This window comes from Artibeus jamaicensis, unplaced genomic scaffold (genome assembly GCF_021234435.1).
Source record: "Artibeus jamaicensis isolate MK-2021 breed Jamaican fruit bat unplaced genomic scaffold, CSHL_Jam_final contig_135, whole genome shotgun sequence".
NCBI classification, from domain to species: Eukaryota; Metazoa; Chordata; class Mammalia; order Chiroptera; family Phyllostomidae; genus Artibeus; species Artibeus jamaicensis.
Window position 1 is genome coordinate 1,377,987 of NW_026521267.1, and position 25,191 is coordinate 1,403,177.

The window sequence follows — 25,191 nt, forward strand, 5'->3', positions numbered from 1 at the left end:
TGATAGTTATGCACCTTATTTTATACATTACAACTAAAAGAGAAAATGTAAGTAGGTTACACGTAATCTATTGGTGATTAAAGAGGAAGGTGAAAGCAAAATGGGGTAAACCGCTGGTGTTGGATAAAAGGAAATATGGTAGACACATACTTTTATGCAGGTGAACACAGGATAATTAATAATCAATAGTAACAGTGAAGGGATTTGTGATCTCCCCAGATCGGTGCCTTTACTTTCATGGGCCCAAAAAAAGGAAAATTATTCTGACATTCCAAAGGTATGTTATCTTAAGAAAGTAGATACTCTCAGTTAAGGTAAAAAGATTGACTTTTGTTGGGAAAGATTCTAGCCTATGACATGACTCCCTGTTTTTAGTTTTAATTTCAGACCATCCTATGTGGTTACTTTAGGACTCTGAGTTTATAAAGCCACCACCCAGGCTTCACCTGAGCTTGTCAGGTTTATATATAGCCCATTTCTGTCTACAGGCTGGAAACCCAATCTTGATCAACGCCCCCCCGCCCCCCCAAATGTCCATATAGAGGTTTATAACAACAAAAAAGAGCCCTGGCTGATGTGACTCAGCGGATTGAGTATCAGCCTGTGAACCAAAAGGTCGTTGGTTGGATTCCCAGTCAGAGCCCATGCCTGGGTTTGTGGGCTAGGTCCCCAGTTGGAAGCATGTGAGAGGTAACCAATTGATGTATCTCTCACACATCAATGTATCTCCCTCTTTCACTTCCTTCCCTTTCTCTTAATAAATAAAATCTTTTAAAAAAAGAAAAAGTAACAAATCACAATTCTTTTCTAATGATTTATAATTATTCTCCCACCAGGACTAATTCAACCCATCTTTTAAAAAAATGAGAAAATAAGAACATTTTCACAAATTTAGTTTCTTTAACTTTGACTTTTTAAAAAAATGTGGCACTATTGTTATTATTTTACAAATGACGTACAATCAAGAAGTGTGCTTATCTCAAAGTAATTTTTGGAATTTCAACATTTGTGTCAGTAAAAACTATTGGCAACTGATAATGTAAGATCAATTAGAAATATCTTAAGAAATTCAGTAGCTCCTTACACTAGCTTTGTAGTAATACTTAGAAATTGTGAAATAGTTTAATTGACCATATTACTAAATACCACAACTAACATATTTGTTCAAACAAACTTTTGGCATTTAAATGGTGAATTCTTTAAAGTGATGTAGCAACACACACGGGGTTTGGGAATCCAGCAACTAAACTGTAAATAATTCTTTTATTCTAATACTCATTGAATCCTATTTAATGGAAAAATGAAAAAGCTAGGAGTAGGAGCTAGAAAGAAGAGATTGTGTCCTTCTTGCTGATACTAGGCGTTGCATATATAGTCCTCAACTCTTGGTCCACACTAACTTTCTGAGTGGTCTTCTCCAGGTTTTAAAAACCAATACCAAATGGTGACACCTACATTTGTATCTCTAGTTCATATTCTACAGGCACCTTAAATTATGTTCAAAGATGAGCTCCCAACTCTTCTTCTACCCTCAGTTCCATCCATAACTTTTTCCACTTCAGGTTGGGGTGGCAGTGGGGATGATGAGGCCATCATTGCAGTTCCTCAGGTTAAACCCTGAAGCCATCCTTGATTCCTCCCTTCTTTTGCTACAGGAGGTATATCCCCAAGCCTTGTTGGGTCTCTTTTCAAAATCTGTCCAGGATCCATTCACTTCTTACCGCCTTCACCAAGCTGCCATCATTTCTCACTTGGTCTGTTTTAGTAGCCTAAGTGGTCTCCTGGGTCTCCTGGGCCCACTTTTGACTTACTTCTGGCTACTTAACTCAGCTTTTTCACAGGTCTTTTTAAAAATCTAGATCCAGACCTGTCACTTCTTTGCTCAAAACTTCAATGGCTCTCTTATCTCACTGGAAATAAAACCCAGAGCTTCGGAAAGAGCCTCTAGACCTCAATCTGATCTCAGCCACTAACCTCTGCTTCACTCACCCTGCTCCAACATACTGATACAGTATGTTGATACAGAGGCCTCCTTGCTGATACAGAGGCCCCCAGGAAGGGTGTGGATGGCATGTGTGCCAGCCATCACACAACCTTTCTTGGGGCCTTTGCACTGTATTCTTGATGCCTGGAATTTTCTGCCCTCCTAATGGCACCATATCCATGGCTTATTCCTTTCCTACTTCAGGTCTGTGCCTTCTCTAAACATTAACTCAAAACCCGCAGGCCCTCTCACCATCACTCTGTTCGCCCTCTTTGACATATTTTTAATGCTTTTCATTAATATATTTATCAATGTATTTCTACTTGCGCATTCCTGCTTTCCCACACCAGAACATAGACTAGAGCAAGGACTTTGTTCACTGCTTTATATTCAGTGTCTAAAACAATATCAACTACATAGTAGACACTTCATAAATATTTGCTGAAAGAATAAAGAATCATCACAGCCCCTCAAAAGTGGATATTATTGTTCTCGCTTTATAGGTGAGGAAATGAATCTCAGGTTTGGGGTGCAAAATTAAAAAGGTTTATGGCAAAGGAAAGCTGTGGATGCTGTTGATCTTTGGATCCATATCCTGTAGTATGGGTCAATGTAGAGCTGTGTATTTAATGAAAATACTTAGCTAAATGTCTCTTCCCATACTTATTTCTCTGATCACACATCCACTGTGTATTTGCAAAAAGGACACAGTTTCTCAGGTTAGCTAGAATGTGTCCAAGTAATACTACTTTTTTTAAAATGTGGCATTTTAAAAAACAACCACATAAAATGAATTTCCTATAACAGTAATTACTACCTTTTACTCTATATGTTTATGAAAATTTCCATAGTCATGTAAGGAAGAATATGGCTTTGTGAATTGCTATTAATCTAAGGAACTTTTCCCTCTCTGTAGACCTTGTGACTAGAGCTATTTACAAATATTTTTAAATGACTACTTTAACATCAATGGTGGGACTGTGGAGTTGAAAGCTTAGATACAGGGTCTGCGTGACCTTAGGCAAATTATCTAACTTCTGTTTCCTAATCAGTACCAAGAGTCTTAAAAACAACCTTAGGGTTGGTTAATCCTGATCATTAAATGAAATATATGTCATAGTCCCTACCACACAGGAGATGCTCAATAAAAGTTGGTTTCCCTTTTGTATAGAAACACTCACGCTGCAAAACTAAACAAACGAAACGCTGCATCCTAATGTTAATGCACACCGAGTTTCTCGGCTTTTCTTCTTAACCTTGGAGTGCACACCTCTTTGAACCTAAAAGAAAATGAATGAATCATATGGAAAAAGGAAGTTGACAAACGTGCGTTTATGTTGAGCTATGCGACGCGCAAAGTTGATAGTTTAGCCGCCTGGTAATTCAAAAAACAAATCAGCTCAGTTTACAGGCTCCAACGGAGACCTGTCAGTTCTCCCCTCGTTGCCGGGGCCTACCCTAGGGAGGAACACCTTCACCTCTAACAAGAAGTGAGTAGCGAAGGTTGATGTCCTTTTACAGACGCCGTAGGCCGTGAGACCCAGAGGCGTGTTCCTATTGGCTGGGAGTGTTTGGCGCCAAAGTGCGGTGCTGGGGCAGAGGATAATCCTGAGCTGTAGGAACCAGTACGGAGAACTGAAGAGTTGCGGCGTGAGGCCTACTACACTGGTGTGAGAACGGGTGGTTGAGAAGGCCACGGGACTGGGTTACCTCTGCCATGTTCTGCAATAGAGCCACGGAGATGGTCCGCGAGTTGCACCGCGCACCCCATGGGCAGCTGCTGGCATTTGATGTGAGGAGGATGGGGGGAACCGGGTGGACTGGATGGGCGTGTTGGGACCTGGCCTGAGAGCGGAGAGGGGCGGTGCCCTCTGGGTTTTCTTTTACCCTTCCCCTGGAGGGTTTACTTTCTCAAGGGGTCAACTCCAAAGTGAGGCACAAAAACTTTGGAACCAGGCCTAAGTACAGGAAGAAAAAGAAAGATTTCGTGCTTACATAACTCAAAAATTAGGTGCATTTCTTTATATATTTACGTTAGTGTCTTCTCTTCTATAACTTTATTGCTGTTCCTTTGCTTAACCAAACATTTTTTTCTGTTGCTTCATAACCTAGCATATGTTGTGTACTCCGACAAAAGCTAGGCCTCTGGAGCCAGGCTGGGGATTCTGGCCCTGTTGTGTTACTTTGGGTCAGTTACTCAGACTTTCTGTTTGCTCGATTTTCTGCAAAATTGGGACGATGATAATAACAGTACCCTATTCTTATTGTAGTGAGGGCTCAGTGAGAAGGTGTACCTCAGTGAGAAGATGAACAACACACAGTAATGAGTAAGCTTTTTTACCGCTGCTGCTGTTGCTACTAATTACTTATGATTTTTTCTTATTTTTCTTGCTATTACCCCAATGAGTGTTAAACACTTGACCTGCATTATTTCTTTTCCTCGTAAATAATCCTATGAGGTTTAAACTGTTGTTTTCCATTTTTTCCAGCCGTATATATGGAGACTTGGGGAGATTATGGTGACAGCCACTAACAAGTAAAGCTAAGGGTTTAAACACTGGTGGTAGTCTGGCTTCAGACCTGCACTCTAAATTCTATATGAAACTACATTTCTTATAGGCAGCCATTATGTGGTTGCCAGGACACATTCTGCTGGGAGAGAGGCATAAAATAAGTAATACTGTGTTCATCAAGAAGTTCATTTTGTTTTTTCAGTAAGATGGCTCTAGTAGCACTTAGTTGTCTTTAACTTCACCTGAAACAATTTTGTTAGATTGGATTGTGACAATTTTTGTATCAGCGTGCATTTAAAAAAAACTGTCAAAATTGTTGAATTTTTATGTAGCCATTTTAATACTGAGCATGGAAGAAACTATGCAACATTTTCAGCAAATTATGCTTTATTATTTCAAGAAAGGTAAAAACAACTGAAATGCAAAAAAGATTTGTGGAGTATATGGAGAAGGTGCTGTGACTGATTGAACTTGTGAAAGTAGCTTTCCAAGTACTGCGTTGTAGATTTCTTGCTGAACAGTGCTCCACAGTTGGGCAGACCAGTTGAAGTTGATAGCAGTCAAATTGAGACATTAATTGAGAACCGTCAGTATTATACCACATGGGAGATAGCTGACATGCGCAAAATATCCAAATCAATAAATTTATAGGTGAAAATGAGAAATATGCCTTTTATTTTATGGAAAAACCTTTATGGACTTGTTGCTCAACCATGTAGAATGGAACATGTAAAGTTATACCAAGGAGGTGTGAAAGAGGAACACAAAAGAAAAATCCTTCGTGAGCTGAGGTAGAGGAGAGGGCTTTTGAGCCATGCCTAGATAGATAAGGTCACCACTCTGAAGAGGGAGTTTGGAAAGGAAGTGAGGCATCCCAAGCAGACCTCAAAGATACATGGTCACATAGGAAGGGTGGCTAATGGTGTGTGTGGAGACTTAAGAAGATAGATTCTAGGTCTAAGAGAGTTTTGGTATTCACTCATAGGGCATTTGGAAACTGGTAAAGGATTTTAGACAAGGGGGCGATTAGGTAATTTTTTGTTTTTTGAGGATATCTGTGGCATCACTGTAGGGAATGGATTGGAAAGAAGAAAGAATGGAGGCAGAGAGATGGTTATGGTGGTCAGAAGGGACCAGGTAAGAGATTTGTGTGCTCCAAACTGCCCAGTTGGTGGTCCCTGAAATCAGTATTTGGATTTTAGTAACTTGAGACAAATAAGATTTATAATTATTAGAACAGGAGTGGACATGGGGTGGGTAACAAATGAGGGGAAGGAATTGAGGCATCTTGTGGAGCTTCTCTCTCAGGTAGCTGAGTAAATAACTTTGAAGTTCAGAAGGGAGAGTGTTTTGGGGACGGTGAGTTTTGTTTTGAAGATTAAAAAGCACCTAGTCTGAATATTAACTTATTTTGCAGATGAGGAAACAGCTAAGAGAAATTATGGATCAAGTGAAGGGACTTGTATGAACTTGCAGTATACTGGAGGAAGAGCCTCACTTTTTAAAAATAAAAATAAAAAATATATTTTATTGATTATGCTATTACAGTTGTCCCATTTCCTCCCCTTCATTCCTCTCCACCCTGCACACCCTCTCCCACCCATATTCCTCCCCTTTAGTTCATGTCCATGTGTCATAAATTCTTTAGCTTCTACATTTCCCACATTATTCTTGCCCTCCCCCTGTCTATTTCCTACCTACTGTCTATGCTACTTATTCTCTGTACCTTTTCCCCCTTCTCTCCTCTTCCCACTCCCCCGTTGCTAACCTTCCATGTGATCTCCGTTTCTGTGGTCTGTTCCTGTTCTAGTTGTTTGCTTATGTTTTAAGTGTGGTTGTTAATAACTGAGTTTGCTCTCATTTTACTGTTCATATTTTTTATCTTCTTTTTCTTAGATAAGTCCCTTTAACATTTCATATAATAATGGCTTGGTGATGATGAACTCCTTTAACTTGACCTTATTTGAGAAGCACTTTATCTGTCCTTCCATTCTAAATGAAAGCTTGGCTGGATAGAGCATTCTTGGATGAAGGTCTTTGGATTTCATGACTTGGAATACCTCTTTCCAGCCCCTTCTTGCCTGCAAGGTCTCTTTGGAGATATCAGCTGACAGTCTGATGGGAACTGCTTTGTAGGTGACTGTCCTCTTATCTCTTGCTAGGTCTAGGATTCTCTCCTTCATTTTTATCTTGGCTAATGTAATGATGATGTGCCTTGGTGTGTTCCTCTTGGGTCCACCTTCTTTGGGACTCTGAGTTTCCTAGACTTCCTGGAAGTCTATTTCCTGTGCCAGATTGGGGAAGTTCTCCTTTATTATTTGTTCAAATAACGTTTTAAATTGTTGCTGTTCCTCTTCCCCTTCTGGTACCCCTATAATTCAGATGTTGGAGTGTTTAAAGATGTCCTGGAGGTTCCTAAGCCTCTCCTCATTTTTTTGAATTCTGGTTTCTTCATTCTTTCCTGTTTGGTTGTTTCTTTCTTCCTTCTGGTCCACAGTGTTAATTTGAGTCCCAGTTTTCTTCCCATCACTATTGGTTCCCTGTGCATTTTCCTTCATTTCACTTAGTGTAGCCTTCATTTGTTCATCAAATTTGTGACCAAAATCAACTAATTCTGGGAAGCATCCTAATCACCAGTGTTTTGAAGTGTGCATCTGATAGGTTGGCTCTCTTTTATTTGCTTAGTTATGTTTGCTCTGGGACTTTGATCTGTTCTTCCATTTGGGCCTTTTTTTTTTTTTTTTTTTTTTAAGTCTTGTTGAGCCTGTTAGGTAGTGAGGGGTGGGACCTCAGGTACCTGGGTGGGTCAACCCAGTCACTGGGTTGTGATTCTGTATGTGGGGGCAGGGTCAGAGAGGGAACAGTGGTACTTGCTCCCCTCTCTCTTGGATTTCAGTTTCTTCTGCTGCTTCCCACAAGCAAATTGGGCCCTTCTGGCGCTGGTTCTGGGGTGGGTGAGCTTGTGTACGTTCTAGGACCTTGTGGGTCTCTCCAAGGAACTCTCCTGTGAGGATGGGAGTCTCTCTGGGCACCTCAATTCCCACAAGTGTTTTCAGTTATTACTTTTAGGCTTTATTTCCCGGCACTGGGGCCTTGGGTTGCACAGTCTGTCTTGCTGCCCGTTTTCGCCAGTTTTATATGCGCATAAATGTGTGACTGCAGTCAGCCAGCTGCCTTGCACGCCTCACTGGGTCTGCTCGTTGCAACCCCGCACCTGGAGTCTGCCGGCCACTGCCTGCGTGCCATTGCTTTTCCCTGCTGTGCCCCCTCTCTGTGGGCCACCTACTCTGTCCCTCTTACCAGTCAGGATGAATGGTTGTCAGACTTCTGTACAGTTCAATTTTGTCAATTCTGGATGCTTTTTGTTTCTAAATTTTTGTTGTCCTTAATTTTGGTTGTGCGAGGAGGCACCTACGCCTCCATCTTGGCCAGACGTCTGAGAGCCTCACTTTTAACACAGGTGTAGATCCCAGTCTGCTGTTTTAACTTCAGAACAAAAGTGAGGAAACAGCAGTGGGAAGTTCAGCAGAGATGATGGAATGCAGAGGTGTGTAGGTTGTGTTGCTTTACTACTTCTGGTGAGCGGGACTTAGAAGTTGTAAAATCACTTTCTCTTCTGTCTCAGTTTGATGGAAAACCCTTTGAACCTTCTGTTGGATTCATGTCTTCCACTGACAAACCCACCTTTTTCAGGTGACTCAGCAGCCTGGGAAGACTCAACCTTCGGAAGCTTGTCATTCTGACACAGCTGAGCAGGGTCAGACCAAGAATTGGTCTTATGATCTGAGGGCCAATAGACCCATGACTTTCAAGAACCATCATTTTGAGTGAGATAATAGTCAGTGGATGTAGTAAAGGGACTCTGTCTTGTTCATTCCAGAATCTCTCATGGTTAGGTGCTGTGTTTAGAAAGTTGAAATGGTTACCTACTTCCTATATTTAGAACTGGTAAGTGAGTTTTAAAGGAAATTGTCTTGGACTCCCAGGGACTTATAGCCTGAAGTAGGGGCACAAAATGAATTCAGTTCCCACTATAGATCTAAATCTGAAAGATAGTGTATCTTTACAAAATTATTTTACACTTGTCTTTTGTGTACCTGAAGATCTATTAAGAGTTTAAATTATTTCTTAAAAATAATATTTGCTGATAAAAAGTATATTTAACTGAATTCTAATAAATAGGAGTTTTTTCATTATCTTTTTTGAACCAGCTGATGAAAGGGAAAGTAGAAATCATGCTTACATTTTTCATCAGGAATTTTATCTTTTCCTGTATTTGAGCAGGGTTAATTAGGTGATTTGTAATTGTACCAGTAATGCCAAAGCATTTTTGCTAATGCATATATTTTGGTCCTAAATGTAGAATGGGAAAATAGACCAGTCACTTATTTTTGGATTGTTGACAGACCTATTGTGTAACCTTTATGAATTTCAGAATACTAATCTTTTTATCCTTCCAAGTACATTTTCAAATTTTGAAAACGTTTGCCCCAGGGTGGATAATAGAAATTTTTTTTTTTTTACTTTGCTGCATTTTTTAAAAAATTAATTTATTTTTTATTGATTATGCCATTACAGTTGTTCTATTTCCCCTCTCCTTTCCCCTCCACCCTGCACACCCCCCTGTCCCCACCATTACCCCCCTTTAGTTTATGACCATGTGTCTCAAGTTCTTTAGATTCTATATTTCCCATGCTATTCTTGCCTCCCGCCCCCCGTCTATTTTCTATCTACTATCTATGCTACTTATTTTCTGTACCTTCTCCCCCCTTCTCCTCCTCCCACTCCCCTGTTGCTAACCCTCCTTGAGATCTTCATTTCTATGTTTCCACTCCTGGTCTAGCTGTCCTTTTAGTTTGCTTTTCTTTTAGGTGTGGTAGTTAATAACTGTAAGTTTTCTGTCCTTTCACTGTTCATATTTTTTAACTTCTTAGATAAGTCCCTTTAACATTTCATATAATAAGGGCTTGGTGATGATGAACTCCTTGAATTTGATCTTATCTGAGAAGCACTTTATCTGTCCTTCCATTCTAAATGAAAGTTTTGCTAGATAGAGTAATCTTGGTTTTAGGTCTTTGGATTTCATGACTTGGAATACCTCTTTCCAGCCCCTTCTTGCCTGTAAGGTCTCTTTTGAGAAATCTGCTGACAGTCTGATGGGAACTCCTTTGTAGGTGACCGTCCCCTTATCTCTTGCTGCTTCTAGGATTCTCTCCTTCATTTTAATCTTGGCTGATGTAATTATGATGTGCCTTGGTGTGTTTCTTCTTGGGTCCAACTTTTTTGGGACTCTCCGAGCTTCCTGGATTTCCTGGAAGTCTATTTCCTTTGCCAGATTGGGGAAGTTCTCCTTTATTATTTGTTCAAATAAGTTTTCCACTGGTGGCTGTTCCTCTTCCCCTTCTGGTACCCCTATAATTCGGATTTTGGAGCGTTTAAAGATGTCCTGGAGGTTCCTAAGACTCTCCTCATTTTTTTGAAGTTTTGCTTCTTGACTCTTTTCTGTTTGGCCATTATTTGCTGTCTTCTGGTCCACTCCATTGATTTGAGTCCCAGTTTCCTTTTCCTCGCTATTGGTTTCCTGTGCAATTCCATTCATTTCAATTAGTTTCGCCTTCATACGTTCCTCTAATTTGTGGCTATAATCAACCAGATCTGTGAGCATCCTGATCACCAGTGTTTTAAACTGTGCATCTGAGAGTTTTGCTATTTCTTTATCACTTAGATTTATAGGTTCTGGGGCTTTGAGATCTTCTTGAGCCATTTTTGGTCTGTTCATGCCCATTAAGTAGGAGGAGCAGAGCCTTGGACTCCCAGGTCGCTGGGTTATGACGCTGTATGTGGAGGCGGGGTCAGAGTGAGGAAATGGCGGCGCCCTCTGCTGCCTCTCACCGCTGGGCCTCCTCGGTCCATCTATCTGCCCACTCCCTCGCTGGTCTATCTGCACACAAATGCGCGACCACAGTCAAATCTCGGCCCTGCTCCCTCGCTGGTTCCCCTGGGTCGCTTGCTGAGTCGCTCACTGGGTCCACCGTTGCAACCCTGCGCCTGGGATCCGTGCGCCTGAGTTTGTCTGACCGAATTTCCTGTGTAACCTGCTCCGCCAGGTGCTGGCTTCACCTCTCTTACCGGTCAGGCTGAAGAATTTGTTATCAGACTTCCGAAAAGTTCAATTTTCTGTGTTCTGGCTGTGTTTTCTCCTGCTAATATTGAGTTGTCTGTAAACTTGGTTGTGTGAGAAAGCACAGCGTCTCCACCTATGCCTCCATCTTGGCGGAAGTCCAGAAAAATTTCTTTGACCTTTCTATTCTTGCAGTACAAACCAAAATGCCTTCTTTTTTTTATAGTAACCATTAAAGATAATTTTTCAGTAAGTAATAGATTATTTACTTTTGTCATGCTTTATTTCTTCTGTAGGACTATTGATTTTTTTGCCATCAGTTTATTGAAGTATAATTTATATACAACAAAATATACATTTTAATATATTTTTGAGTTTTGACAAATATATATATCCTTATAACCAGCACCCCAATCAAGATTTCTGTTACCTGCCCTGTGCTGGTGTGGCTCAGGGGATTGAATGCTCATCTGTGAACAGAAAGGTCACTGGTTAGATTCCTGGTCAGGGCACATGCCTGGGTTGTGGGCCAGGTCCCTGGTTAGAGGCCTGCAAGAAGCAACCAACTGATGTTTCTCTCCCTCTCTTTCTCTTTCCCTTCCCCTCTGAAAAAAAAACTTTAAAAAAAGTCTTTGAAAAAAGATTTCTATCAACCTAAGGGTTCATTTTTCCCCTTTTGTAGCTACCTCCCACCTGTATGTAACCTTAGGCAACCATGATTCACTTTTTCATAACTCCACGTTATATTGGTCTTTACATATTTCTGCATTCAGTGTGCCATGAGTTATAAACTATAAAAGGCCAGTTGGAATCATACAGTATGTATTCCTTTGTGTCTCACTTATTTTGTTCAGTACGTTGTATTCAAAATTGCCTTAATCAGTGTTTTGGTTGTGTAATCAGTCATACTTCTTATTGTTTTTTTCCTGATTTTTAAAAAGATTTTATTTATTTTAGAGAGGGGAAAGGAAGGAGACAGAGAGGGAGAGAAACATCAGTGTGTGGTTGCACTCTCGCAGCACCTACTGGGGACCTGGCTGGCAACCCAGGCATGTGCCCTGACTTGGAATCGAACCAGTGACTCTTTGGTTCTCAGGCCCACGTTTAATCCACTGATCCATGCCAGCCAGGGCCGTTTCTACTTTTTAGCTATTGTGAATAATGCTGCTTTGAAGATTTGTGTACATGTTTTTTAAGAACATATATTTTTAATTATCTTGAGTATATGTTTAGGAGTGGAATTGCTAGATAATAGGCAATATGTTAATCTTTTTGAGGAACCATTAGACTTTTTTCCACAGTGCCATACTATTTTACATTCTTACCTGCAAAGTATGAGGGTTCTAATTTCTCTCCATTATCACCAACACTTATAGTAAGTGTGAAAGGACTATTGCTTTTAAACCAGATATGTAAATCAAAGATAAACACAGTATGAACAGATTATTGTTACTGACTTGGTGAGGGAAATTAATGAATGTGGATCAATACCATTTTGTATGTTCTAGGAGGATGGACTCAGGCAGATTCTGGAGGAGATGAAAACTTTATATGAACAAAACCAGTCTGATGTGTAAGTTTTGATAAGATTTATACTTTAAGAATGTTTAAAAACTGATATTAAAATCAGATAATCTTACATCAGTTTTTGGATTTTTTTTCTGTTTTTTAAATTCTCTGTGAGCCTGATTATACTCTAGGTGTATAGAACCAAAGCGATTGTGATGATCATGGTTACATCTATGGGGATTCAAGTAGCACTTGGCATATGGAAGATGCTAAGTAAACATTTGTCATTTGACTGATATGACTTGAAAGATATTAGGGTAGACCTAAAAGAGATGAGATATAAGCAAATAAAAACCCTAATAAAGTAAAATATATCATTTCCACTGCTTGTTTTCATTTATGTATACGTTAGTGCATTGATGACAGAATGGGCAATATGTAAATTTATCAGGAGCAGTCATAATTTCCAATAGCTTGAATGGAGTTCGAGTACTAGTGCTACAAAAGGATACAGGTTGGAAGTGAGAACGCTCTAGATGTATAGAATATTTAGAGCTAAGTATAGTAGTTGACACAATGGAGAATTTGAGCTGTATAACAAACTTCATAGATCCCTGTGATTTGGCAAAGAGTAAGTCACAAAGGAGTCTTACAGACACCAACTTCTAGATCGTAGTTGACGTATTCAGGTCTCAGCCTAGAGAGAAATTAATCTAACTTCTCTAGAAGTAAACCTAGAGAGAAGATATGTGATATGAGGTTTCATCTTTGGCCTTATAAGGCACAATGTTTTTATCAGTTATTTGGATATAGAAATCAGTGTGCTAATAAAATTGGTAGAGCTTACAGAACAACAGAAACATTTTCAACTACAGTGTTTAAGGGTGGATACAGAAAAGTCTATAGATGGAATGAGGACATGAACCACAACAGGTTTGTGGTAAATGTAAGGCAAAATGTAAAGTCCTAAACTCAGTTCATTCATTCATTTAACAAATGTGGACTAAACAACTATGTGCTGATAAATGGCTCTGGTATTTTAATTGTAAACACAGTAGTCAAGATTTCTGTTACTTTCTGGCCTTCACAGTCTAATACAAAATACAGGTAGACCAAATTGGGATTCATGCTATAAAGAAACACAACAGCATGCTAGGACAGAGAATAATGAAGCTATAACTAGATTGAGGAGTCAGAAAGTTCTCTCCAAGGAAGGGAGATGTCAGCTGAAGCCTGAAGGAGAATCAAGTTTTTAACAAGGCAGTAATTGTGGACAGAGAACATTCTAAGTTGAAGGAACAGCATACACAAATTCCCTGAGTCATGAAAGAGGGTGGGACGCTCAGGGAAACTAATACTCAAAGAAGGTCAGTGTGACTGAAGCTTAGTAAGCAGCCAAAGTGCGACACCAGCTAAGATTTTTTAATGTGTGGAGCAGGTGGTGGCATGTTTATGTTTTAAATGATCACATGGTCTACTGTGTGGAGAGTGGATGGAGGAGTTGAGGGGAGAGGGAGGCATACTGGTCATACAGGTGACAGCAGAGATGGCTTGGACTAGCTAAAAAGTGAACAGAGAGGTAGCATATCAGGCCTTAGCCAGTAAGGGAGGGATTTTCCTGTATTCCCTGTATTTGTAGCCTTTGCAAATTCATAATCCAAAGTTTTGTTTCCTATCCTACTTTCTTTCTAGGGGGTCAATCACTATTACCAATTTCTAATGAAAATTATTTGTCAAAACAAATCTATTTAATACATATTAAATGAAAACTATTTCTTTTAAATTACTCATGTGCAAATGTGAATTTTTTAGGAAGTCTTTATGTACTTAATAAAGTATTCTGATGTTATGTTAGGTGCATTTTATTTGTACTATTATTTTATAGTTCAGAGCACATTGTAAACAATGGAGAATAAATCCAACTTTCACAGAATGGCAGAAGTATGCAGACTATATATAAAAGGCATGATTGTGTGGGACATATATTTTAAAACCCCCAAGTAGATTTTAATTATTTCTATATATTTGGCTTAGTTTTTTTTCCCCAGTTTTTAAAATAGTAGTAAAATATGCATAACATAAAATTTGCCATTGTAACCAGTAATAAACATCTAAACCATCTTAAACATCTAAATGTACAGGTGAGTAGTCTTAAATACATTCATATGTTGTGCAACTATTACCACCATCCATCTTTGTAACTTCTTATCTTGTTATACTGACACTCTATACCCATTAAATGATTGTACATCTGGTTTTAAAATGTTGTTTAATATCTAAGGGCATTTACAGGGTAGAATCAAAATTGTCTTTCTGTGTGAAGAACACTAAAGTACAGTACATGTGTATTTGTTGAAGATCAACAAATATTTGTTGGATGATTAAAGGGCCATGTCGATTGCTATTTTCTACTTTATTATAATGAGGAGTACTGCATAGAATAAAAACATGATACAGGACCATAATCTAAGGAACCATGACATTAGGTTTGTCTCTTACCCTAGCATGATAAAGGAATTCCAAAAAGTGAGTAAACACATTTTTTGTCTTTTGGAAATAATGGAGATTAGTCAGTACACAAAAATGCAAAGTACTGAATGGTTAAATGAAATGATCATAGTGTGATAATCTTAGGCAAATTATTTGGCTTTTTTTTCTTTTAACATATTAATAAAAGCTCTGAAGTAGAGGCTATTACTATTTGCTTAGGTTAACTGCTGATAATAAAAAACAAAAATGTAAGTCAGTTGTTAGTTGACTTTGAAAATTTTATTTATACTGAAATATACATATTTGTTCTTTTCCTATTCAATTGTTACTAGGAATGAAGCAAAGTCAGGTGGACGAAGTGATTTGATACCAACCATCAAATTTCGACACTGTTCTTTGCTAAGAAACCGACGCTGCACTATAGCATACCTGTAAGCCTCTCAGTTTTTGGTTGGGGATGTCAGAGAACAATGGAGCATTTTTCATGTGGTTCCCTAATTAACCATTTCAAATGAAAACAGATTCTTAGATTTGTCTCTTTATGAACATTCAAAATTCTTTTTTTCCATTTTAAAACTTTTTATCATGAAAGACTACAGTATTCATAAAACTAGACAGAATGGTGTTATGAAATCCCATGGGACCATCATACATGTGTAACAATTTTATTTTAATCCTCACTCAAAGATATGTTTATTGATTTTAGAGACAGAGGGAGTGGGGGAGAGAGAAAAAAGAAAAGAAAAAAGAAACAAACAAACATTGGTTTGTTGCCTCCCATATGCACCCTGACTGGGGGTGGAACCTGCAACCCTTTGGTGTCCCAGCCAGGGCCATTTGTAACAATTTTTAATGTTTTGGCATATTTGTTCCATGTTATTTATTTATGCTACACTATTGTACAGCATCAAGACATTTTACTACTGAATACTCTAGTATGCATCTCTAATAAATAAGACCTCTTTCCAATCCATAGTGATGTTTTTTGCACTGTCCCAAAGGTGACCTTACAACTGGTTTGTTAGCCTCAGGAGCCAAATAGAGTCCACATAATGCACTTAGATTATAGTGGGCTTAATTCTTTCCTGATCAAAACAACTTCTGATACCCCTTTTGTTAAGCCATCTAATACCTTCTTAATATCCTAGGTATGACCGATTGCTTCGAATTAGAGCACTGAGGTGGGAATATGGTAGTGTTTTGCCAAATGTTTTACAATTTCACATGTCTGCTGAAGAAGTAAGTTAACACTGTTATTCTAACTTATAAATTTGGAAAATGCGGAGGTTCTTGCATTGTTCTGAAATAGTATTTACTAGTATTTTACTTTTTTTTAAACATTTTAACATTTTTATTATGTAATATTTGGAGTCTAGATCTGGAAAAATCTATATCAAAAATAATTATTAAACATTTTATAGCATTAGTATATAGACTTAAGTCATAGATGTTTTAAGACAAAAATTAGATTTCCGGCCAAGATGGAAGCGTAGGTGGAAACATTGTGCCTCCTTGCATAACCAAGTTTAAAGACAACAAAGTTTTAGTAACAAAAAACACAACCAAAACAGACAGAAAATTGAACTGTACAGAAGTCTAACAACAATGAATCATTCAGTCAGACAAGTAGGGGGAGCAGAGTCAGAGACTGACAAAGTGAGGTTGGGTAGGAAAAATTGACCAGACCGACCCAGGAGTGGTTGGCAGATCCCAGGTGTGGGGTGGCAATGGACAGACCCATTGAGGGCACGAGGCAGCTGGCTGACCGGGGTCACACATTTGAGTGTAGATAAAGCAGGCGAAGGAGTGAGCAGTGAGACAGACCGCTCAGGCCAGGGCCCCAGCAACAGGAACTAAAGCCTAAAAGCACCAATGCGAAAAATTTTCAGGGTTGAGGTGCTGGGAGAAGCTCCCAGGCTCACAGAGAGTTTGTTGGAGAGACCCACGGGTCCTGGAGGGTGCATAGGGCCACACACCTGGGAGCTGGCACCAGGGGGGCCCAGTTTGCTTGTGGGAAACAGCAGAGGGGAATGAAATCCAAGAGAGAGTGTGGAACAAGCGCCATTGCCCCTCTCTGACCCTGCCCCAACATACAACCTTGCAACTGGGTTGCCTTACCCTGGTGAGCACCTAAGGCTCCTCCCCTCATACATAACAGGTGTGAACAGACCAAAACATTACGGCTCAAGAACAGCTCAAAGCCCCAGAGCCAATACTTCTAAGCAACCAAGAGAGAGCCAACCTATCAGATGCACACTTCAAAACACTGGTGATCAGGATGCTCAACAAAACTGGTTGATTTTAGTCACAAATTAGAGGAACAAATGAAGGCTAAACTAATTGAAATGAAGGGAAATGCACAGGAAAACAATAGTGATGGAAAGGAAACTGGGACTCAAATCAGGAGAGTGGACCAGAAGGAAGAAAAAAATGACCAAATAGAAAAAGGATGAAGAAACCAGAATTCAAAAAAAATGAGGAGAGGCTTAGGAACCTTCAGGACATCTTTAAGTGTTTCAACATCCGAATAATAGGGGTACCAAAAGGGGAAGAGGAACAGCCACGAGTGGAAAACTTATTTGAACAAATAATAAAGGAGAACTTCCCCAATCTGTCAAAAAAAAAAAAAAAACCACTGACTTCCAGGAAATCCAGGAAGCTCAGAGAGTCCCAATGAAGTTGGACCCAAGAAGGAACACACCAAGACACATCATCATTACATTAGCCAAGATTAAAATGAAGAAGAGAATCCTAGAAGCAGCAAGAGATAAGGGGACAGTCACCTACAAAGGTGTTCCCATCAGACTGTCAGCTGATTTCTGAAAACAGACCTTACAGGCAAGAAGGGGCTGGAAAGAGGTATTCCAAGTCATGAAATCCAAAGACCTACATCCAAGAATGCTCTATCCAACCAAGCTTTCATTTAGAATGGAAGGGTAGATAAAGTGCTTCTCAGATAAGGTCAAGTGCAAGGAGTTCATCATCACCAAGCCATTATTACATGAAATGTTAAAGGGACTTATCTAAGAAAAAGAAGATAAAAAAGATGAACAGTGAAAGGACAGCTAACTCACAGTTATTAACAACCACACCTAAAACAAAAGCAACCTAAGAGAACAGCTAGATCAGGAGTGGAACCATAGAAATGAAGATCACATGGAGGGTTAGCAACAGGGGAGTGGGAGAAGGGGGGAGAAGGTACAGAGAATAAGTACCATAGATGGTAGGTAGAAAATAGGGGGGACAGCAAGAATAGTACAGGAAATAAAGAATTTAAAGAACTTGTGACACATGGACAAATGAAAGGGGGGAATGGTGGGGGAGGGGAGTGTGCAGGGTGGAGGGGAATGAAGGGGAATAGGACAACTGTAATGGCATAATCAAAATATATTTTAAAAAAGACAGAAATTGAAGTCTTCGTTATACAAATAATCAAAAATTGCATTTAAATTAATCATAGCAATAACAATTAGAAGAAATTTTATCCCTTTCAGAAATAAGAAATTTTAATCAGAAAGTGAATTAAAAAATTAGCACTAAACCACAAAGATTTAGGAGCCTATGAGATAAGAAAGTTCTGTTCTTTGTAAAAGCCACCAAATAAGATATGATATTTTTTCTTTGCTTTTTTAAAGAGTAGACTGAATATTCAAAGACCATGTTTCCTTGAATTGTTAGTTTTTTTCTCTCTATTATTCTAATATATAACTTTATATGTAAGTTTAAATATACATAAATACATAAAAACAAAATGAAGATTTTAAAGCTTAAATTTTAGCTTTCAGATACATTAACTGTGTCATTAATTTATATACATCTATGAATGTACTATATCAACTTTTTTGTCATAAGTGGAGCTTTAATGTGACCAAATATGTATTACTTATTTTACATTGCTTTTGTAGTTTCTAGCTTTAAACTTGTAATCTTGTACTGTCCAGATAACCAAAGATTTCAGATAATGAAAAGTTATTCATAAATTTAATATTAGTCTAAGCTGTAATGATTTTGGAAATTATATTTATTTATTTTAAATAATTATTTTTCAATTATAGTTGAAATACAATATTATATTAGTTTCAGGGATTTACCCCAGTGGTTAGACATATATAACTTACTAAGTGTTCATCCCGATAAATCTTGTACCCTTCTGACACCATTCATAGTTGTTAGCATATAATTGACTATATTCCCTTTACTGTACTTTACATCTCCATTACTATTCTGTAACTAACAATTTAATCCCTTCACCTATAAAGTGAATCCTCAGTAAAAGCTCTGGACCCCAAAACTTGTGTGAGCTTCCCTGGTTGACATTACTGTGTATATTATTATACATCAGGGTGTCAGGGTGTCTTGATTGCACAGGAGGAGTACACCAGAAGTTTTGTTTTGGGACCCCATCAGGTCTCATGCTATGTGTCTCATCTTTTGTCTGGTTTTGATTTATATCCTTTTCACTATGGTAAAACTGTAATTGTAAGAATAGTGCTTTCCAAAGTTCTGAGTCATTTTTGCTAAATGAACCTGAGTGGTATGTATATGTATGTGAAACTTATGAAGATATTTTTGTGTAGTCTTTTAAGAACTATATTGTTTTACCTTACACAAAGAGATCTATAGTACTGGGATTGATTTTTGTGATGACTCAACTTGTATTTGAATGTGGATATTGAGATGACCAGCACCATTTATTGAGAAGATCCTCCTTTCCTCGATGCTCTGTGGGGTGGTGTGACTTTTGTTATAAATTGAGTGTCAGTATATCTGTGTATTTTGGATGAGGGACTTTCTCTTCTATTCTTGCAGCAATTCCACACTGTTACAATTATTGTCAATTTATAATATGTCTTGAGCAAGCATTCCTACTTTGTTTTTTTTCAAGAGTGTCTTAACTATTTCTGACGCTTCGCATTTCATTTAAATTTTATTAATTTTTTTAAAATTTATTTTATTTTATTGATTATGCCATTACAGTTGTTCTATTTCCCCCTTCATTCCCCTCCACCCTGCACACCCCCTCCCCCACCATTCTCCCCTTTAGTTTCTGACCACGTGTCTCAAGTTCTTTAGATTCTATATTTCCCATTCTAATCTTACCCTCCCCCCTATCTATTTTCTACCTACTGTCAATGCTACTTATTTTCTGTACCTTCTTCCCCCTTTTCCTCCCACTCCCCTGTTGCTAACCCTCCATGTGATCTTCATTTCTATGATTCTGCCCCTGATCTAGCTGTCCTCTTAGGTTGCTTTTGTTTTAGGTGTGGTTGTTAATAACTGTGAGTTAGCTGTCCTTTTACTGTTCATCTTTTTTATCTTCTTTTTCTTAGATAAGTCCCTTTAACATTTCATGTAATAATGGCTTGGTGATGATGAACTCCTTGAATTTGATCTTACCTGAGAAGCACTTTATCTGCCCTTCCATTCTAAATGAAAGCTTTGCTGGATAGATCAATCTTGGTTGTAGGTCTTTGGATTTCATGACTTGGAATACTTCTTTCCAGCCCCTTCTTGCCTGTAAGGTCTGTTTTCAGAAATCAGCTGACAGTCTGATGGGAACACCTTTGTAGGTGACTGTCCCCTTATCTCTTGCTGCTTCTAGGATTCTCTCCTTCATTTTCATCTTGGCTAATGTAATGATGATGTGCCTTGGTGTGTTCCTTCTTGGGTCCAACTTCTTTGGGATTCTCTTAGCTTCCTGGATTTCCTGGGAGTCTATTTTTTTTTTTTTTGACAGATTGGGGAAGTTCTCCTTTATTATTTGTTCAAGTAAGTTTTCCACTCGTGGCTCTTCCTCTTCCCCTTCTGGTACCCCTATAATTCGGATGTTGGAGCATTTAAAGATGTCCTGGTGGTTCTTAAGCCTCTCCTCATTTTTTTGAATTTTTATTTCTTCATTCTTTTCTGTTTGGTCATTTTTTCCTTCCTTCTTGTCCACTCCCTTGATTTGAGTCCCAGTTTCCTTTCCATCACTATTGTTTTCCTGTGCATTTCCCTTCATTTCAATTAGTTTAGCATTGTTTTGTTCGTCTAATTTGTGACTAAAATCAGTTCTGTGATCATCCTGACCACTAGTGTTTTGAACTGTGCATCTGAAAGTTTGGCTATTTCTTGGTCACTTAGAGTTATGGCCTCTGGGGCTTTGAGTTCTTCTTGAGACATGTTTTGGCGTAAAGTATGAGGAGCAGAGCCTTAGGTGTTCACCAGGGTGGGGCCGCCCAGGTCACTGGGTTGTGAAGTTTTATGTGGGGCGGGGTCAAAGAGGGGCAATGGTGGTCCCCTCTGCTGCTTCCCGCAGCTGGGCCCTGTACAGTCTGTCTCAATGCTTGCTCGTTTGCTGGTTTATCTGCATGCGACTGTGACCACGGTCAGCCTGCCACCTTTAGCCCTCACTGGGTCTGCCTGTCGCAACCCCATGCCTGGGATCTGCCAACCATTGCCCTCGCCCCTGGGTTGGTGTCTTGAGTTTCCCAGCGCAACCCCGCTCTGCCAGTAGCTGACTGCACTCCTCTTACTGGTCTGGCTGAAGGGTTCGTTGTTGTCAGACTTCCATGTAGTTCAATTTTCTGTGTTTTGGCTGCATTTTTTGTTACTAAAACTTTGTTGTCTTTAAACTTGGTTGTGTGAGAAGGCATAGTGTTTTCACCTACTCCTCCATCTTGGCGGAAGTCTCTCCTAAATTCTATAATTTGTCAAATTCCATTTTTAAACATAATTAAGATTTTGTTTGATATTGAATATATACATCAGGTGACATTATTACCATACTAAATCATCCAATCCATGAATGTGGTATATCCTTCCATATATTTGTCTCCTTTAATTTTTTTCAATAAGTCAAAGAACTAGATGTGCTAAGATACAATTCACTTACTGTAGTTTGCCCTTTTAAAGTAAATAATTTGGTGTTTTTTTACTGTATTTACAGAGTTGTGTATCTTATTCCAGAACATTTTCATCACCCCTAGAAGAAACCCTGCAACTGTTACCAGTTTAACTCCCATATTCTCTTTCCTCATCTCAGCCCCTAGAAATCACTAATCTACCTTTTGTCTTTATAGATTTGCTTATTATGAATTTCTTTTAAAGATTTTGTTTATTTTTATACAAGAGGGGAAGGGAGGGAGAAAGAGGAGAGAAGTATCAATGTGTGGTTGCCTCCCGTGCATGTCCCACTGGGGACCTGACCTGTGACCCAAGCATGTGCCCAAGCATGCGAATCAAACTGGTGACACTTCGGTTTGCAGGCCAGCACTGAATCTACTGAGCCATACCAGCCAGGGCACCTATTATGAATTTTCATAAAAGTGAAATCATGCATATTTGGCCTATTGGGTTTGTCATTTAGCATGTTTTCAGGGTTCAGTAATGTGGTAACCTGTGTCAGAACTTTATTTAGATTTATGGCTGAATAATATTCCATTACATGGATGTATGTATGTAGTCCATTCATCAGTTGATGGACATTTGGATGTTTTTGTCAACAGTGTTTTATAGTTTTCAGAAAAATCACTGCAGAGTTTGAAGAGATCATACTGTAGTTCTGAAATGATGTATTTTTCATAATTCTGTTTCTGGTGGAATGTTCCTTAGATACGCTGGGGTGTAAGTTCTGTGAGAACAGAGACTTTTTGTCCATTTTATTGGATTATTCATTCTAAGTACTTATACCTCTGCCTGGTTCATAGCAGGCAATCAATATTTGTACGGGTATACCTCAGAGATATTTTGGTTTAGTTCTAGACCACTACATAAAGCAAATATCACAAAAAGCAAGTCACTCTTAATGTTTTAGTTTTCCAGTGCATATAAAAGCCATGATTATACTATACTACGGTCTGTTAAGTGTGCAATGGCATTATGTCTAAAAAGACAATGTACATACCTTAATTAAAAAATGCTTAATTGGTATAAAATGCTAGTTGTCCTCTGAGCATTCAATGAGTCAAATCTTTTTTGCCTGTGGAGGGTTTTGCTTCAATGTTGCTGGCTGCTGACTGATCAGAGTAATGACTGCTGATGGATGGGGTGACTAGCAATTTCTTAAAATAGGATAATAGAGTTCTATGCATAGATTGACTCTTTCCTTTCATCAGCAATTTCTGTGTGGCGTGCAATACTGTTTGAGAGTATTTTACACACGCTAGAACTTCATTCAAAATTGGAGTTGTTCCTCTAAAATTGTGCCAATGCTTTATCAGCTAAGTTTATATAATACTCTAAATCCTTTGTTGTCACTTCAACCATCTTCAAAGCATCTTCACCAAAGGCGGATTCCATCTCAGAAAAACCAGTTTTCCTTATCCATAAGAAGCAACTTCTCATTAAGTTTTATCATGAGATTGTAGGAATTCAGTCATATTTTCAGGCACTACTGCTAATTCTGCTTCTCTTGCTGTTTGTACAATATGTTCAGTTACTTCCTCCACTGAAGTCATCCTTCAAAGTCATCCATGAGAGTTGAATTCAATTTTTTCCAAACTCCTGTTACTGTTGATAATTTGAGCTCTTATGAATCACAAATGTTATTAATGCCATCTATAATGGTGAATCCTTTCCAGAAGGGTTTCAATTCTCTTTCTTTTTAAAAAAAATATTTTTATGCTATTATAGTTGTCCCACTTTTTCCCTTTTCATCCCTCCTCCACACACCCTCCCTGCCCCCGCCTCCATGATCAGTCCCCTCACTACTGTTCGTGTCCTTCACAATGTTCTTTGACTCATCCCTTCACCTTCTTTCAGTCAGTCCGAACCTACTCCCTCCACTCTTAACAGCTGTTGGTCTGTTCTATCCCTCTGGTTTTATTTTGCTCATTAGTTAATTTTGTTCATTAGATTCCTCTTATAAGTGAGATCATGTGGTATTTCACTACCTGGCTTATTTCAATGAACTTTGGGTAGTGTGGACATTTTAATGATGTTCATTCTTCCAATCCATGAACACATTGTATGCTTCTACTTGTATCTTCTTGAATTTGTTTCTTCAGTGTCACATAGTTTTCTGAGTACAGGTGTTTTACCTCCTTAGTTAAATTTATTCCTAGGTACTTGACATTTGTTGGTTGGAATTTTTTTAAAGATTTTATTTATTTATCTTTAGAGGGGAAGGGAAGGAGAGAAGGAGAGGAATATCAATGTATGGTTGCCTCTCGTGAGTCCCCTGCTGGGAACTGGCCTGCAACCCAGGCATGTGCCCTGACTGGGAATCGAATTTTGATCATGTGGTTCGCAGGCCCGCACTCAGTTGGTTGGAATATTAAATGGAATTGGTTCCTTAGTTTCTCTTTCTGATAGTTCATAATTAGTGTATAAAAATGGCATCAATTTGTATTCCAGTACTTTGCTGAATTCATTTAACAGGTTAAGTAGTTTTTTTTTTGTGGATCCTATAGGGTTTTCTAAGTAAAACATTACCTGTGAATGACAGCAAATTTACTTCCCCTTTTCCAATTTGGGTACCTATTATTTCTTCTTTTTTTTCTTTTAAGATTTATTTATTTTTAGGGAGAGGGGAAGGAAGGGAGAAAGAGGGAGAGAAAGATCAATGTGTGGTTGCCTCTCACACATCCTCTACTGGGGACCTGTCCAGTAACTCAGGCATGTGCCCCTACTAAGAATCCAAGTGGCAACCCTTTGATTTGCAGGTCCATGCTCAATCCACTGAGCTATGCCAGCCAGAGTAGTTCTTCTTGTCTGATTACTGTGGCTAGGACTTCGAGTACTATGTTGAATAAAAGTGGTGATAGCAAACATGCCAGTTTTGTTTCTTATCTGAAGGGCAATGCTTTTAGTTTCCTATTGAGTATGATCTTGGCTGTAGGTTTTTTGTATATGGCTTTTATTATGTTTAGGTATGCTTCCTCTATTCTCACTTTGCTGAGTGTTTTAATCATAAATGGGTGCTAGATTTTATCAAATAATTTTCCTGCATCTATTGATATGATCAGGTGATTTTTGTCTTTCACTTTGTTTATGTGATATATTACAGGGGTTTCCAAACCCTGGGCCGGTGACCAGAACTGGTTTATGGCCTGTTAGGAACTGGGCTGCACAGCAGGAGGTGAGTGGCTGGTGAGTGAGCTAGCAAAGCTTCACTTACATTACCACCTGAGTTTCACCTCCCGTCGGCTCCTTCCCATCCATGGAAAAATTATCTTTCATGAAACTGGTTCCTGGTGCCGAAAAGGTTGGGGACCACTGATGTATCACAACTATTGATTTGTGGTAATTGTACCCTCCATACATCCAAGGAATAAAACCCATTTGATTGTGGAGTATGATCTTTTTGATGTATTGCTGGATCCACTTTGCTATTATTTTGAGGATTTTAGCATCTGTGTGCATCAGAGGTATTGGCCTATAGTTTTCGTTCTTTGTTATGTCTTTACCTGGTTTTGGAATTAGAATAATACTAGTATCCTGAAAAACAGTTTGGAAGTCTTCCCTATTCTTGAATTATTTGGAATGGTTTCAGAAGGATAAGTTTTAGTTCTTTGAATAATTGGTAAAATTCTTTTTCTGAGGCCATCTGGTCCAGGGCTTTTGTATGCTGGGAATTTTTTGGTTACTGCTTC

At 38.7% G+C, this 25,191-nt stretch overlaps 1 protein-coding gene across 7 annotated transcripts in view; it reads left to right on the plus strand.

Moving 5' to 3' along the window:
- The window catches only part of GINS1 (GINS complex subunit 1), a 54,896-nt gene that overhangs the window by 333 nt on the left and 29,372 nt on the right, over positions 1 to 25,191 (plus strand). For 5 of the 7 annotated variants that reach the window (XM_037155291.2, XM_037155286.2, XM_037155287.2 and 2 more), the window contains exons 1-4: positions 3,573 to 3,776; positions 12,127 to 12,191; positions 14,950 to 15,048; positions 15,766 to 15,856. In XM_037155291.2, the coding sequence (XP_037011186.1) occupies positions 3,702 to 3,776; positions 12,127 to 12,191; positions 14,950 to 15,048; positions 15,766 to 15,856 (330 nt within the window). In that variant the 5' untranslated portion in view covers positions 3,573 to 3,701. Of the gene's footprint in view, positions 1 to 3,572; positions 3,777 to 4,257; positions 4,312 to 12,126; positions 12,192 to 14,949; positions 15,049 to 15,765; positions 15,857 to 25,191 lie in introns of those variants that run through there. The other 2 variants (XM_053667277.1, XM_037155290.2) reach the window with 2 other exon arrangements.